The sequence below is a fragment of the Equus asinus genome, chromosome 21 (assembly GCF_041296235.1).
Source record: "Equus asinus isolate D_3611 breed Donkey chromosome 21, EquAss-T2T_v2, whole genome shotgun sequence".
Classification (NCBI taxonomy): Eukaryota; Metazoa; Chordata; class Mammalia; order Perissodactyla; family Equidae; genus Equus; species Equus asinus.
In genome coordinates this window covers 46626243-46642215 of record NC_091810.1, presented here as the reverse complement: position 1 = coordinate 46642215, position 15973 = coordinate 46626243, and the positions used below count along the sequence as shown (strand labels likewise).

Here is a 15973-nt window from a genome sequence, read left to right as displayed (position 1 = left end):
CAAAACCTGCTTCCTTTGGCTTGCCATTTGCTTGGAGTATCATCTCCCATCCCTTCACTCTGAGCCTAGTTTGTCTTTAGAGCTGATTTGTGTGTCCTGGAGGCAGCATATTGCTTGGTCTTGTTTTTTTAATCCATCCAGCCACTCTGTGTCTTTTGATTGGAGAATTCAATCCTTTTACATTTAGAGTGATTATTGATATATGAGTGCTTAACACTGCCATTTCATCACTTGTTTTCTGGTTGTACTATATTTCCCTTGTTTCTCTGACTGCCATTTCAGTTTGGTGGTTTTCTGTGATGGTTTTCTCAGTTTTCCCTTTATTTATGATTTGTGTCTTTGCTCTGATTTTTTTGTTTAGTGTTTACCATGAGGTTCATATAAAAGATCTTGTAGATGAGATGGTCCATTTTCTGATAGCCTCTTATCTCCATTAGCCTAAGCAGGTTCCATCCCTTTCCTCTTCCCCACCTAAGTTATTGTTGTCACAAATTATTCTGTTTTGTGTTGTAAGTTTGTGATTGAAATGAAGTGTTCATAGTTATTTTTGATGCTTTCCTTCTCTTTATCTTTTATAATTGTTTGCTAACTTGTTCTGATAGCTGCAATTATCTGATTTTGTCTATTTATCTCCTTGCTCAAGGATTTGTAAACCTTTGCCTTTGTCTTAGGTATGCAGATATCCTTCATCCTTTCTTGTAAGGGAGGTCTAGTGGCAATGAACTCCCTGTTTTTGTTTATCTAGAAAAGTTTTTATTTCCCCATCATATCTGAAGGATAGTTTCACTGGGTAGAGTATTCTTGGCTGGAAGGTTTTGTCTTTCAGATTTTAATATATCATTCCAATCTCTCCTAGCCTGTAAGGTTTCTGCTGAGAAATCGGCTCAAAGGTTGATAGGGGTTCCTTTGTAGATTATTCTCTTCTGCCTTGCTGCCCTTAACCTTTTTTCTTTGTTATTGATGTTTACCAGTTTTACTATTATATGCCTTGGAGAAGGTCTTTTTGCACTGATGTAATTAGGAGTTCTACTGGCTTCATATACTTCTAAGTCCAGTTCCTTCTCCAGGTTTGGGAAGGTCTGATCTGCTATTTCTTTAAACAAGCTTTCTGCTCCTTTCTCCCCATCTTCTCCCTTTTGAATACGTATAATCCTCATGTTGCATTCCCTCATTGAGTTAGATATTTCTTGAAGAATTTCTTCATTTTTTTAAGTCTTAGTTCTCTCTCCTCCTCCACCTGAAGCATTTCTATATTCTGTCCTCTAAATTACTAGTTCTGTCCTCCATAACATCAACTCCATTTTTTAAAGTTTCTAGATTATTTTTTATCTCATTCATTGTGTTGTTCATCTTCAGAATTGCTGTTTGGTGTTTTTAGAGTTTCAATCTTTTTTGTGAAGAATTCCTTCTGCTCATTAATTTTATTTCTGAGTTCATTAAACTGTATTTTTGAGTTTTCTTGTAACTCACTGAATTTCATTATGACAACTATTTTGAATTCTGTCATTTAGATTGTAAATTTCTGTGACATCAGCATTGATTTCTGGAGACTTGTCATTTTCCTTCTGCTCTGGAGTATTAATGTAGTTCTTCATGGTGTTTGACAAAGTGATCCTTTTCTGGCGCATAGAGATAGTATCAGGTCGCAAATTCCACCTGCCACCACTGGGGGTGGGGGGCAGGAGCTGTGTTTTCTGAACCTTCCACATCTGCTAGAAGTTGTGCCAACTGGGTTCATCTGCCTTTACCTGCTGGATCACACAGGATGTGCAGGTTCTGTGGTGCAGATCTGCTGCCTTGGCCCAGGACCTGCTGAGCTGGTGCGCTAGGCAGGGATGGAGGGGCACTTTCTTTCACATGCACGTAGGCCCACTCTGCACTCACAGGCAGTTCACCTGGGGAGCTGTGCTCGGTGGGGACACCCACACCGTGGCTGAACTACACTACTTGGTGTGGAGTGTTCTCACAGGCTGAGTTGGCACTAAAAAAGTGAAAGTGTTCGCATGCAGGCCTGCCTGCTCCCTCATCTCCTCTTTTTTCTTTTTTTTTTTTGCTTGAAGAAGACTGTCCTTGAGCTAACATCTGTGCCAATCTTCCTCTATTTTTGTATATGGGATGCTGCCACAGCATGGCTTGACAAGCAATGTGTAGGTTCACGCCCTAACCCAAACCTGCAAACCCAGGGCCACTGAAGCAGAGTGAACAAACTTAACCACTACACCACCTGGCCACCCCCCCCCCACCTCCTCTTACAGTCACATACTGGCTGCTGCCTGAGGACCCATGACCTAGACTGCTGCCACTGGGGAGGGGGAGGGCATCCCCTCACCTCCTTCCACTGCTTCCTGGGGATCCAGTATCCCCACCTTCAGATGTATGGCTGTGTAGATCTCTCTGAAATCCTATTGTACTTTGTAGGGAATCCTCTATTGGTTAATGAATGTCTGTTTGGTTGTAACTTAGGCGGGTAGAGACTAAGGGAACAGCTCACTCCACCATGATGCTGACGTCACTCTCCTGAAAATCTGTTGCATTTTTAGACACTCATAACAAACTATCTTACAGAGAAATTAAGAAACCAATCTCATTTACAATTGCATCAAAAAGAATAAAATACCTAGGGATAAATTCAACCAAGGAAATGAAATATCTGTATACTGAAAACTGTAAGACATTAATGAATAAAATTGAAGAAGAAACAAATAAATAGAAAGATATTCCATGCTCATGGATTGGAAGAATTCATGACTCCAGATGGTAACCTGAATCCACATGAATAAATGAAGAGATCCAGAAATAATAAAGAAGAAGGCTACTATAACAAAAGCTACGAATATATACTTTCTTTCCTTTCTTCTCTCACTTTGAAGAGACAAAGTTATATAATGTAATAATTATAACAAGGTAATGTTGGGTTTGAAATATATATAGATGTGATATGTATAATAATATGACAACAAAGGGGAAAAGGGAATAGGAGTAACATTTTTATATTTCACTGGAATTAAGTCAGCATAAAGCTAAAGCTGATTCTGGTCATTTAAGATGTATATTGTAAGCCTTAAGCAACCACGAAAGAAAGAACTAAAAAATATATAGTGAAAAATATCATTAAAGAAATTAAAATGCTACATTAGAAAATACTCAGCGCAAAAGAAAACAGTAAAGGAGGAAGACAGGAACAAAAAATGCGAGACATAAACAAAATAAAAAGTAAAATGGCAGACATAAATCCAACTGTATGCATAATAACATTAAATGTGAACACATTAAACAATCCAATCAAAAGGCAAAGTGTAATAATGGTTAAGAAAATAAGATCCAAATATATGGTGTCTATAGGAAACATACAATAAATTCAAAGATACAAATAGATTGGAAGTAAAAAGAAAAAGATATATCTTGCAAATAGCAACCATAAGAAAGCTTGAGTGGCTATACTAATATCATATAAAATAGACTTTAAAATAAAAAGAAATATTACTAGAGACTAAGAGGAACATTTTATAATGATAAAAAAGTCAATCCATCAGGAAGATATAACAATTATAAACATATATGCACCTACCCAGAGCACCAAAATACATGAAGCAAAAACTGATAGAAATGGAGGGAGATAGAGAGAATTCAACAATAATAATTGGAGACATTAATGACATTAATGCCCCACTTTGAATAATGGGTAAAACAACTTTGCAGAACAACAAGGAAATAGGAAATCTGGGCAACACTATAAACAAACTAGAACAGACATCTATCAAATACCCCACTCAATGACAACTGAATATATATTCTCAAACACACATGGAACATTCTCCAGGTTAGAGCATATGCTAGGCCATAAAACAAACCTCAATAAATTTAAAAGGACAGAAATAACAAAAGTATGCTCTCCAACCACAATGGAATGCAATTAGAAATCAATAAAAGAAATAAAATGGGGAAACTCAAAAATATGTGGAAATTAAACAACACACTCCTAAATAGCCAACCTTACAGAAATAAAAAATATTGAAAAGGATTTCTACTAATAATTATATGTCAATTAGATAGCTTAGATGAAATGGACAAATTCCTAGAAGGACATAAAGTTTAGAAACTGAAGAACAGACAATCTGAATATAACAAGTAAAGACAGTAAATTCATTATCAAAAAACTACCCACAAAGAAAAGCCTGGCCCAGATGCCTTCACTGGTAAATTCTATCAAACATTTAAAGAAGAATTAACACCAATTCTTCACTAACTCTTCCAAAAAATAGAAGATGAGGGAACACTCCCCAATTCCTTCTATGAGGCCAGTATTACCCTGATAACAAAAGTAGACAAAGACCTCACGAGAAAAGTAAAGACCAATATATCTCATATGAATACAGACACAAACATCCTAATCAAAATACTAGAAACACAACTCCAGCAACATATGAGAAGAAGAATACACCAAGACCAAGTGGGATTTATCTCAGGAATACAAGGATATTTTAACATCCAAAAATCAATTAATGTAACACACTGTATTAACAGAATAAAAAAACAAAAACCACACAAGCATCTAAATAGAGAGAAAACATTAGACAAACTCAACACCTTTTCATGATAAGAAACGCTCAACAAACCAGGACTTGAAGGGACATTCTTCAACCTGATAAAGGGCATCCATGAAAACCCACAGTCAACACCATACTCAATGGTGAAAGACTGGATGCTTTCCCTCTAAGATCAGAAACAAAACAAGGATGTCTACTCTCACCAGTTCTCTCCAACATTGTCTTGGAGGTTCTAGCCAGGGAAATCAGGCAAGAAAAAGAAGTAAAAGGCATCCAGATTGGACAGCAAAACTAACTTGATTCACAAATGACATGATCTTATATAGTGAAAATTTCAAGGAGTCCACTAAAAAAAAAAACTATTAAACCCAGTAAGTTCAGCAAGGTTTCAGGATACAAGGTCAATATTTAAAAAGTCAAATTTATTTCTATGCATTTGCAGTGAACAATCCCAAATGAATATAACAAGATTTCAATTACAATAGACGAAAAAGAATAAAATACTTAGGAATAAATTTAACAAAAGATGTGTAAAACTTATCCTCTGAAAAGTATAAAACATTGTTTTAAGAAATTTAAGATTTAAATAAATGGAAAATCATCTCATTTTCATGGATTAGAAGACTTAATATTGTTAAGATGGCAATACTCCCCAAATTGATCTGCAGATTCAATACAATCCCTATAAGAATCCCAGCTGGCTTCTTTGTAGAAACTGACAAGCAAATTCTAAAATTCATATAGAATTGCAAGGGACCCAGAATAGGCAAAAGAATCTTGAAAAAGAAGAACAAAGTTGGAGGATTCACCTATCCCAATTTCAAACCTTATTACTAAGCAATAGTAAAGAAGACAGTATGGTACTAGCATAAGGATAAAAATAGATTAATGGAATAGAATTCAGCATCCAAAAATAAACCTATGGGTCTACAGTCAACTTTTTTTTGACAAGGTGTTAGGTCTTTTCAACAAACAGTAGTGAGACAACAGGACAGCCACATATATAAAAATGAAGTTGGACCTTTACTTCATACTATATGCAAAAATTAACTCAAAGTTCATCAAAGACCTAAATGTAGGGACTAAAACTATAAACCTCTTAAAAGAAAACATAGTGGTAAACTTGTGTGACCTTGAATTTGGCAATGGATTCTTAGATGTCACCAAAAATACAAGCAGCAAAAGAAAAACAAATTGGACTTCATCAAAATAAAAAAATTTGTGCCTCAAAGAACACTATTAATAAAGTAAAAAGACATTCTCCCATTCTCAGAGAATGGGAGAAAATATTTGCAAATCATATATTTAGTAAGAGACTTGTATCTGAAATATATATAGAACTTCTAAAACTCAATAATGAAAAGATAAATAACTCAGTTAAAAAATGGGCAAAGAACTTGAGTAGACATATCTCCAGAGAAAATATACAAATGGCAGGTAGTATAGAAAGATGCTCAACATCATTTATCATCAGGGAAATGCAAATCAAAACCACAATGGATACCACTTCACACCCACTAGGATGGCTATAATCAAAAAGTCAGATAATAACAAGTGCTGACGAGGATGAGGAGAAATCAGAACCCTCTTATGCTGCTGGTAGGAATGTAAAATGGTGCAGCTGCTTTGGAAAGCAGTCTGCAGGTTCCTCAAACGTTTAAATGTAGAATTACCATATGACCCAGCAATTCCACTCCTGGTTATGAACCCAAGAGAATTGAATACACACAAAAGCTTATGCTAGCATTATTCATTATAAGCAAAAAGTGAAAACCCAAAAGTTTATCAACTGAGGAATAAACAAAATGTGCTATCCATACAATGGAATACTGTTTGGCCATAAAAAGGAATGAAGTACTGATACATGATACTGATACATGATACAGACGAACCTTGAAAATATTATGCTACGTGAAAGACATCCGTCACAAAAGACCACATATTTTGTATGATTACATTAAATAAAATGTCCAGAATATGCAAATCTATAGAGACAGATATTAGATTACTGGTTCTTTAGGACTGGAGGGAGGAGAGATAGAGAGCTGCTAGCTAAAGGTATAAAGTTTCTTTTTAAGGAGATGAAAATATTTAAAACTGTGGTGATAGTTGCATGTATTTGTGAATATACTAAAAAGCACTCAAGTGTACACTTTAAACGGGTGAATTGCATGATACATGAATTATATCTCAATCCTAGATAACAGTAATGTATCAATGTTAATTTTCTGAGTTTGATAATTGTACTGTAGTTATGTAAGGAAATATTCTTGTTTTTAGGAAATACACTGAAGAATTCAGGAGTAAAGAGACATCATATCTGCAACTTTCTAACAAATAATAACGTTGGGGAACACAGGTGAGGAGTATTCAGGAATTCTTTGTACTATTTTTGTAACTTTTCTGTTAATCTGAAATTATTTTGAAATAAATTAACACTTAGATATCATTTATTATTAAATTGGTACAGAAGCAACTATATTTCTAGGAATTTAAGGCCTTACTGTTGTTGTTGTTATTATTACCAAAAAAACTAGAAACATAAAAACCCAAAAGAGCAACTAGTCAAAAAATGTTTGTTCAGCCACTTCTACTACTCTTGAAAGTTTTCGTAGTGCAGATGTGATATAACACAACCGATTCATTGGGAAATAATCATGATATGAATTGCAATTGGTCATCACAATCAGGAATTAGCTCTGGGAGAGCAGGAAAAGAGCAGTGGTCTTGAAAGCACAAGGACAATCAGGAATGACTGTTACTATAAGGAGCTGGCTGCGCTTCTGAGTTCAGTTGTACTGTTTTTTTGTTTGTTTTTTTAGGAAGATTAGCCCTGAGCTAACATCTGCTGCCAATTCTCCCCTTTTTGCTGAGGAAGACTGGCCCTGAGCTAACATCCATGCCCATCTTCCTCTACTTTATATGTGGGACGCCTACCACAGCATGGCTTGCCAAGCGGTGCCATATCCACACCCGGGATCCGAACCGGCAGACCCTGGGCCGCTGAAGCGGAACATGTACACTTAACCACTGCGCCACCGGGCCAGCCCCTCAGTTGTACTGGTAAGTGAAAAATATAGGCTACAAAATTGTATATAGTATAATCCTGTTTTGCTAAAAGAGAAAGAAAAAAAGAAAAAGGCTATGATACACACACGAATGTGATGTGACAGATGCGTGTACGTACACAGCAAACTATAGACACATGTATAAGAGCGTGAAAGGCAGTATAGAACAGTGGTTAAGAGCATGGATTCTGGAATCAGACTGTCTGCACTGAAGGCCAATTGTTAGCAGTGTGACTTTTGGCAACTCATTTAACCTCCCTGTGCTTCAGAGTCCTCATCTGTAAAATGGAGATACTAGTACCAACTTCACTGGATTGTAGGAGATATAAATGACTTATACACGTAAAGTGCTTAGAACACTGTGTGGCACTTTTTAAGCATTACTACTACTACTATTCATGGAATGATAGAACAAAATCTAGAACCACTGAGTGCTAAGATCATACTGATTTTTTAAAAAATCTCTATGTTCTAAATGTCCTACAATGACCATGTCTTATGTGGGGACCTGGAAATGGCCACCCCAAGATATGTCTCTTTGGCATGATGATTACTTGAGGCTGGTTCCTTTGCAGACAGGAAAGCAACTGAAAAGTAGAACTTGCTTACCCTTTGTAAGAGACACTTACATTGTAAAGGAACTCTCCATCTGTAAAGATATCTCCCTCTCTGAACCAGGAAGGGGAGATGACCTTCTCTCTAGAAACTCTTAATCAATACCAAAGGCAAGGACTTAAATCTGCATTTTGTTTACTGTACTTGTGTGGTAATCTCCCATGATTGCTGCACTCACCTGTGACCACCCAGCTCAAGATAACAGACTTGCCTCCTGCTGTGTCCATCAAGCACTGTGCCAAGAGGGCAATCTTGTGACTATTGTGGGAGGGACATTTCAATCATATGTGAAACACCCTGTTTGGGGCTATATAACCACTCTGTGCACCCCACTTCTTCAGTGCCCTTTCTTCCCAGGCCATGGTCCTCATAAAGCTTTGTTTAATTTTTTCTTGCTATTCTGTCTCATGTGAATTTAATTCATTCTCCGGCCAGACAAACCCACATTAGGTAGAGGAAAAGTCTTGCTCCCCTACAGTTATTACCTCTGTATTCAAATAGGAAAAGACAATAAATAATTTTTTTAAATTAGTATAGAATTGTTTGTGTTATACAAATATAAGTATGCCTTACTGTTTACTTTTAAATCTGGGAAGATGTGTAATGAATCTCTCAAAAAGAAAAAAGATTTAAGTATAATAACAGGAATTTTAAGCAGAAAAGTCAGGTAAGTCAAACTAAAATTTATTCAAAGCAAAATTCTATAGTGTCCTAATCAAAATCCCAGATGGCATTTTTACAGAAATTAAGAAGTTGATTCTAAAATTCACATGGAAATGCAAATAATAGCCAAAACAATCTTGAAAAAGAACTACAAAGTTGGAGGACTCACATTTCCTGATTTCAAACTTACTACAAAGCTACAGTAATAAAGACAGTGTGGTACAGACATATGGATAGACATATAAATCAATGGAACATAACTAGCAGTCTAGAGATAAACCCTTACATTATGGTCAATTGATTTTCAACAAGGGTGCCGAGACCTTTCAATAAGAAAAGAACAGTCTTTTCAACAAATGGTGCTAGGACAATTGGCTATCCACATGCAAAAAGAATGAAACCAGAGCCCTTCCTTACGTAATACAAAAAATCAACTCAAAATGGATTATAGGCTTAATTGTAACAGTTTAAATGATAAAACTCTTAGAAGAAAACATAGGAGTAAAAATCTTCATGACCTTAGGTTACACAAAGCCTTCTTAGACATGACACCAAAAGCACAAGTGATGAAAAACCAAAATAGATAAATTAGACTTCAACAAAATTAAAATCTTTTGTGCTGCAAACAATATCATTAAGAAAGTGAAAATAAAAACACAGAATAGGAAAAAAATTTTTGCAAATCATGTGTCTGAATCAGGACTTATATCCAGAATATGTAAAGAACTCTTACAACTCAATAATAAAAAGCTAAATATCAATTTTAAGATGTGTAAAAGATCAGAACAGACATGCCTCCAAAAAATATATACAATTTGCCAATAGGCACATGAAAGATGTTCAACATCATTACCCATTAGGAAAAAGCAAATCAAAACCATAATGAGCTACCACTTCCCAAACTCTAGGATGGCTATAATCAAAATGATGACAATAACAAGTGTTAGCAAGGATGTGGAGAAATTAGAACATTCACACCTTACTGGTGGGAATGTAAAATGGTGCAAACCACTTTGGAAAACAGTCTGGCAGTTCTTCAAAATGTTAAACATAAGACTTTCCATATGATTCAGGAATTTCCACTCCTAGTTACATACCCAAGAAAAAGGAAAACATATGTCAACACAAAAACTTGCATGTGAATGTTCAGAGCAGCATTATTCATAATGGCCAAAAAGTGGAAACAACGTAAATGTCCATCAGCTGATGAAAAGATAAACAAAATGTGGTATAGCCATACAATAGAATATTATTTGGTCATATAAAGGAATGAAGTACATGATACATGCTACAACAAGGATGAATCTTGAAAACATTACGTCGAGTTAAAGAAGCTAATCACAACAGACCACATATTTTATATGATACCACTTAAATGAAATATCCAGAATAGGCAAATCTATGCAGATAGAAACATCAGTGGTTGCTTAGGGGTGGAAGGCTTGGGGGATAATGGAGATAGACTCCATTATCGCTACAGGGTTTCTTTTGGGAGTAATGAAATGTTCTAACATTGATCGTGATGAAGATTGTACAACTCTGTGAACATACCAAAACCCTTCAACTGTATACTTTAAATGGGTAAAATGTACAGTACAGTACGTTAATTATATTTCAAAAGACTGTTAAAAAATAATTTTACAGCATAAGCAGCTGACACAGCTAACAGGACACTCACCTCTCTCTCCAATTCATCCTCCTCTTCCAAAAGATCATACACCTGCTCCAAAAGCTGAATCCCCAGGCCTCGGATCACATCAGCTCTCAAGACTTCAACTATTCTTCTGATCTTTTCAGAACCTGGCATGATAGCTAAAAAGCAGTAATAAAGAGGAAAAAATAAACACTTTCACCACTGCAGCAAGAACACAATGCTTTTTAAAAATCTTGTCATGTTAAGATTCTTTTCATTTTGACAAGAGTTTGGTTTAATGACTTCATGTATTTGTAATGACTATAAATGTATATATGAATTTATGCTTCATGTCTCACTGCCATCTCCTAAAAACCACAACTGTCTAATTTAAAGAAAATCCACATGAAAAAGTCAAATGTATTTATTTACATTTGTTTTTAAAAATGAATTTTCACGCAGCTTTTCAGAAACACAACTGTTGCATAAAACAAGATATACCTTTTATGGAGATATCCAAATGAAATAAAAAAATTTAAAAAATTGCAAGCATTAGCTTTTTAGTTTGACACATTTCTCCAATAAACATACGCTCTCCAGTGTGCTGTAAATGAATAAACTGATCACCTGAAGGCAGCTCTTTGCAATGGAGTTCTTCTGCCTCTTCTGCAACTTTCCCATGAAGTACCAGTGTGTCCCGATACTTCCGATGAAGTTTAAATTCTGACACTGGATCTGGTACTGGGAGATCTTCACAGCTCTCTTTAGAGTCCAATTTTAGGGTCTGAGTCATTAATTGTAGCAAGTCACTCATTTCATTTGTATGACCTTTCCTGGAAAAAAAATCCCATTGTTATTTAATTGGCTTCATGAGGATTTTTTACTAAAAAATTAGATGCAAAACAACCTTCAGGAAGTTCTCCTTCCAAATGGCAAAGTGTACAGATGGACCCTTCCACAAATAACAAGTAGAAATTTTAGGCAAAACACAAAAATCAACTATGTGAAGGCACTGGAGGATGTACAAAATCTGCAGGCAGATGCTAGAGGGGAGTCAATACCTTTTAGGCTAAGGGCAGGCCACAGGCAGCTAAAGTACAACAGAAAATCCAGCGTCTTTCTGGCCTGCAGGATCAAAGGACAGAGTTCAAGACAACCAATGCCACTAGAAAGTGAGAGAGGAATCTTGGAAAGGAGAGAGCCAGAAAGAGGAAGCCCCAGATTTCTGTGTATAAATTCTGCCTAACCCTATTTCTAAGGAATTTAAACTACATCCAAGTGCAAAGCTTAAGAATATTTAAAGAAATATAAAAATACTAGTGCGGCAGCCAGCCCAGTGGCACAACAGTTAAGTGCACATGTTCCGCTTCGGCGGCCCGGGGTTCGCTGGTTCAGATCCCGGGTGCGGACATGGTACCACTTGGCAAGCCATGCTGTGGCAGGCATCCCACATATAAAGTAGAGGAAGATGGGCATGGATGTTAGCTCAGGGCCAGGCTTCCTCAGCAAAAAGAGGAGGATTGGCAGCAGATGTTAGCTCAGTGATAATCTTCCTCAGAAAAAAAGTAAAACAGGTCCAGGCCCATGGCTGAATGGTTAAGTTTGCACCCTCCGCTTCGGTGGCCCAGGGTTTCACCGGTTTGGATCGTGGGCACAGACATGGCACGACTCATTAGGCCACGCTGAGGCAGCGTCCCACACACCACAAATAGAAGAGCTCACAACTAAAATATACAGCTATGCACTGGGGAGACTTGGGGAGAAAAAGCAGGAAAAAAACAAAAATACCAGCCCCTAATGAGATAAAAGTGACAATGTTTGGCATCCAGTCAAAAATACCAGACGTACAAAGAAGCAGGAAAATAGCACACATTTGTGAAGAGAAAAACATCAGTTAATAGAAGCAGACTCAGAAGTGACACAAGTGATACAATTAGTAGATAAGGACATTAAAGCCGTGATTATAAATATATTCACATGTCCAAGGTAGAGGAAAGTATTAACATATTAGGGAGAGGCATGGAAGGTATAAAAAAGACCCAAAGTAATCTCCTAGAAACAAAAAGTACAATGTGCTAAATACATAGGATAGGATTAACAGATTAAACATTGCAGAAGAAGATTAGTGAACTCAAAGACAGCAATAGAATCTATGAAAAATGAAACAGAGAAAAAAGGTCTAAAAAAAGAGAACACCATCAGTGAGCTATGGGATAACTTCAAACAGTTAATATACATGCACAGTCATGCATTGCTTCACAACAGGGATACATTCTGAGAAATTGGTCATTAAGCAATTTCATCATTGTGTGAACATCATAGAGTGTGCTTACACAAACCCAGATGGGAAAGCCTCCTACACACCTAGGCTGTATGGTACTAATCTTATGGACCACTGGTGTATATACAGTCCATCACTGACCAAAACACTGTTATGCGATGCATGACTGTAATGAGAAGCCTCAAGAGGGCAGGAGGGGGTTCAAAAAAAGTACTTGAAGAAATAATGGCCCAAATTTTTCCAAATCTGATGAAAACTATACCCACAGATCTAAGAAGACATTCTGTAAGAATCCTGAATGAAAATTGGACATATTCATTAGAAGAGATATTTTTAGCTCTAGCATATACCAAAAACCATTTACAATGGTATCAATGACAGTACTACAGGTCTGAATATCAGTATATATGTACATTTAGAATTAATTCAAACAGAAATAGTTTATGAAGAGAGACAGAAAAACAAGAACTCACCCTTCCCTGGAATCACCATCTGATTTATCCGTTGAACTTGCAGAAGAACTTAACTCATCCTCAGAGAGACAACGGGTGAGTTTCCTTTCCTATTAATGTTTGGAAAAACAAAACTCCACATGACAACACAACTAGAGCATAACACATGAAACAATCTTCGATGCAATGTCTAGACACAATGTGTACCTGCTTCATATAGTTACAAACAAACCTTACAACTTTGGAAAATGGAGAAGATGTCTTAATTAGTCAAAAAACTAAATCACACACTATTGTTAAAGAAATAAATATTCATTACTTTCAAGGGTGGGAAGTTTTGGTTTTGGTTTTGGGTTTTTTTGCTGAGGAAGATCAGCCCTGAGGTAATATCTGTGCCAATCTTCCTCTATTTTATATGTGGGTTGCCACCACAGCATGGCCGACAAGTGGCATAGGTCCATGCCTGGGATCAGAGCCTATGAACCCCGGGCCACTGAAGCAGAATGCACTGAACTTAACCACTAGGCCACAGAAGTTTCTACTTTTTAAAATAATAATATGCTCCTAGAAATAGCATCAGAAACTAGAATACAGAAAAATGGATAATTACTCTCAGTATTATTACTACACAGAAAAGTGAACACAGGTGGGAAACCTTGTAATTAACCATTTAGCCACCAGATGGTGGCCCTACATCATCCCTAGGTGAGAAGGTAATGTCCTTTGACATAAATAGGAAAGTGAGGAATGATCAGCAAGTGAGACTAAAATCTGGCCAGGTAGGTAGGTATACTGAAAACACAACAGAATTAGCAAAGTGTTGCCTAGTAGAAGCCCTTTGGAAGTCTTGTTTTAAAGATTATCTAAGAAAGATATTTAAGTAGGCTACCAATTGTTTACAAGAGTGCCTGAAAAAATCCATTCTCTTAATGGAGCAAACGTAATCCTTTGAATTATTATTGACCAGTTCTTTTCCTTATCGAAAGTGAAAAGGTGTAACTTAAGTCAGCAGTGTCCCAGAAGCAGAGCTGGCATATATGAGGTTTACTTTATTAGGCTTGCCAGATGTAGACCAGTTTACCTTTTCCTTAGAACTACGTAATGTACCTGAGCAACACTGCAGTCAGAAGACAACCATCCGGCAGCAGAGTGCTGGCCTTCCTCTTGTATTTTCCCTGGCCCCGCTGCACTGAGAGAAGCTCTCCTCACTGAAGGGCCTGAAAAAGTGATCACCCCCAGCAGTTGTTTGTGGTGGGCTGGCCTCAAGGGAAGAGGGTGCTGCACTGGGTATGGAAGATACCCCAGCAAGGGCCAGCCTAGAAGTAACTCAGACATCATATTCATCATCACTCAGGCATCTGACACCTCAGTTCAAATCTCAGCTCTAGGGTTACCAATTCTGTGACCTTGGGCAAGTTACTTAACCCCACTGAGCCTCAGTTTCCTCAGCTGCAAAATGGGGATAACGCTGCCTATCTTCTACCGTTACTATAAATATGAAATGAGATAATGCCCTTAAAATGGTTACCATAATACTTGAGACATAGTCTACATTCAGTAAATGAAAACTGCTAGTACTTTCCTTAGATAATCATTACAGGAATGATCACAGCCCTCAGCCCAGGGCAGCACCATTCTCCCAGCTTCCTCTCTCTATTCCTGAGAAAAGAACACTTCTTTGACCAGCAGACTCTGAACACAGAAACAAATTAAACACCCACTCAATTTCCTGTCTGAAATCTCCCAGGGGTTACTGCTACTCAAAGCCCTCTTGCTCTCTTTTTAATAACCTCTTCCTCTGATAATACAAGTTCTAGATCCAACAGCCTATGCTCATTTTTTTATAGTCTTGACTAAGAAATTTCAAAAATTATTCCAAATTTGTTTCCCAAATGGACTACTGATGCTTGAAAATTCTTAACAATCCGATTGTGATTCTCACAATCAGAACAAATGCTTACATCCATGAGCCATACCAACAACCTCCAACAGATGAAGGAAAGAGAACAACTTTACCTGAGGGGAATACGTCTTCTTGTGACTGCTTTAGTCGCCTCCTCTCTCTTGCTGATAATGGTCGATCCTTTTAAAGAAAGTCGGGGTTACTTCCATCCCTACTCACCATTCTTATAACACCTACAATGCGTGATACATCACCAAGCACTACAGGAAAAGGCTCTGCACAGGCCTCTAAAGGAGTGTCCATTTGAAACCAGTCCACATCAGGGTTACAGCTACTAGCTAGGACTGATCACGGCCCTCATTTCTGGAAAGTACTCATTTTTGGGAGGGCAAATGGGGAATTTTGCATTTCCTACATTCAGAATCTACTTGGTCTCCTTAATTAACCAGAAGTGACCATCTCTGGAACTATAAAATCTGTTCATTTCAATCAAAGCTTCTGCTGAGAATCACAGATCTATCCCTTTGGAAGTGTTTGGTAAAAAGCAGGGCTAAAACTTCACAATATATGCAAGATTTTACAACCAAAAAAGCTATAAAAGAAGGTTTTAAAAAATCCAGCATTTACTCCCCACAAACCTTTGATGATGACATCTCACTGCTCCTTGAACTGCTCACAGATCCAGTGACCACTCTACTGCGGTTTTCAGCATCCCTTTGTGTTAATGTGTCATCCACTTTTCCAACAGTGGGAAGAGAAGGTAAAAGTCGAGGAGGAGCCTCTTGGAACTTAATTAATTAAAAAAGACGGG

The 15973-nt window shown here is 37.1% G+C and overlaps 1 protein-coding gene across 6 annotated transcripts in view; it reads right to left on the bottom strand.

The window, feature by feature from the left end:
• The window catches only part of NEK4 (NIMA related kinase 4), a 39701-nt gene that overhangs the window by 7564 nt on the left and 16164 nt on the right, over nt 1-15973 (bottom strand). For 3 of the 6 annotated variants that reach the window (XM_070493824.1, XM_070493827.1, XM_070493825.1), the window contains 7 exons: nt 15801-15950; nt 15276-15342; nt 14367-14476; nt 13281-13369; nt 11154-11359; nt 10572-10705; nt 8899-9978 (listed from right to left, as the gene is read on the bottom strand). In XM_070493824.1, the coding sequence (XP_070349925.1) occupies nt 9781-9978; nt 10572-10705; nt 11154-11359; nt 13281-13369; nt 14367-14476; nt 15276-15342; nt 15801-15950 (954 nt within the window). In that variant the 3' untranslated portion in view covers nt 8899-9780. Of the gene's footprint in view, nt 1-8894; nt 10097-10571; nt 10706-11153; nt 11360-13280; nt 13370-14366; nt 14477-15275; nt 15343-15800; nt 15951-15973 lie in introns of those variants that run through there. The other 3 variants (XM_014826593.3, XM_070493828.1, XM_070493826.1) reach the window with 2 other exon arrangements.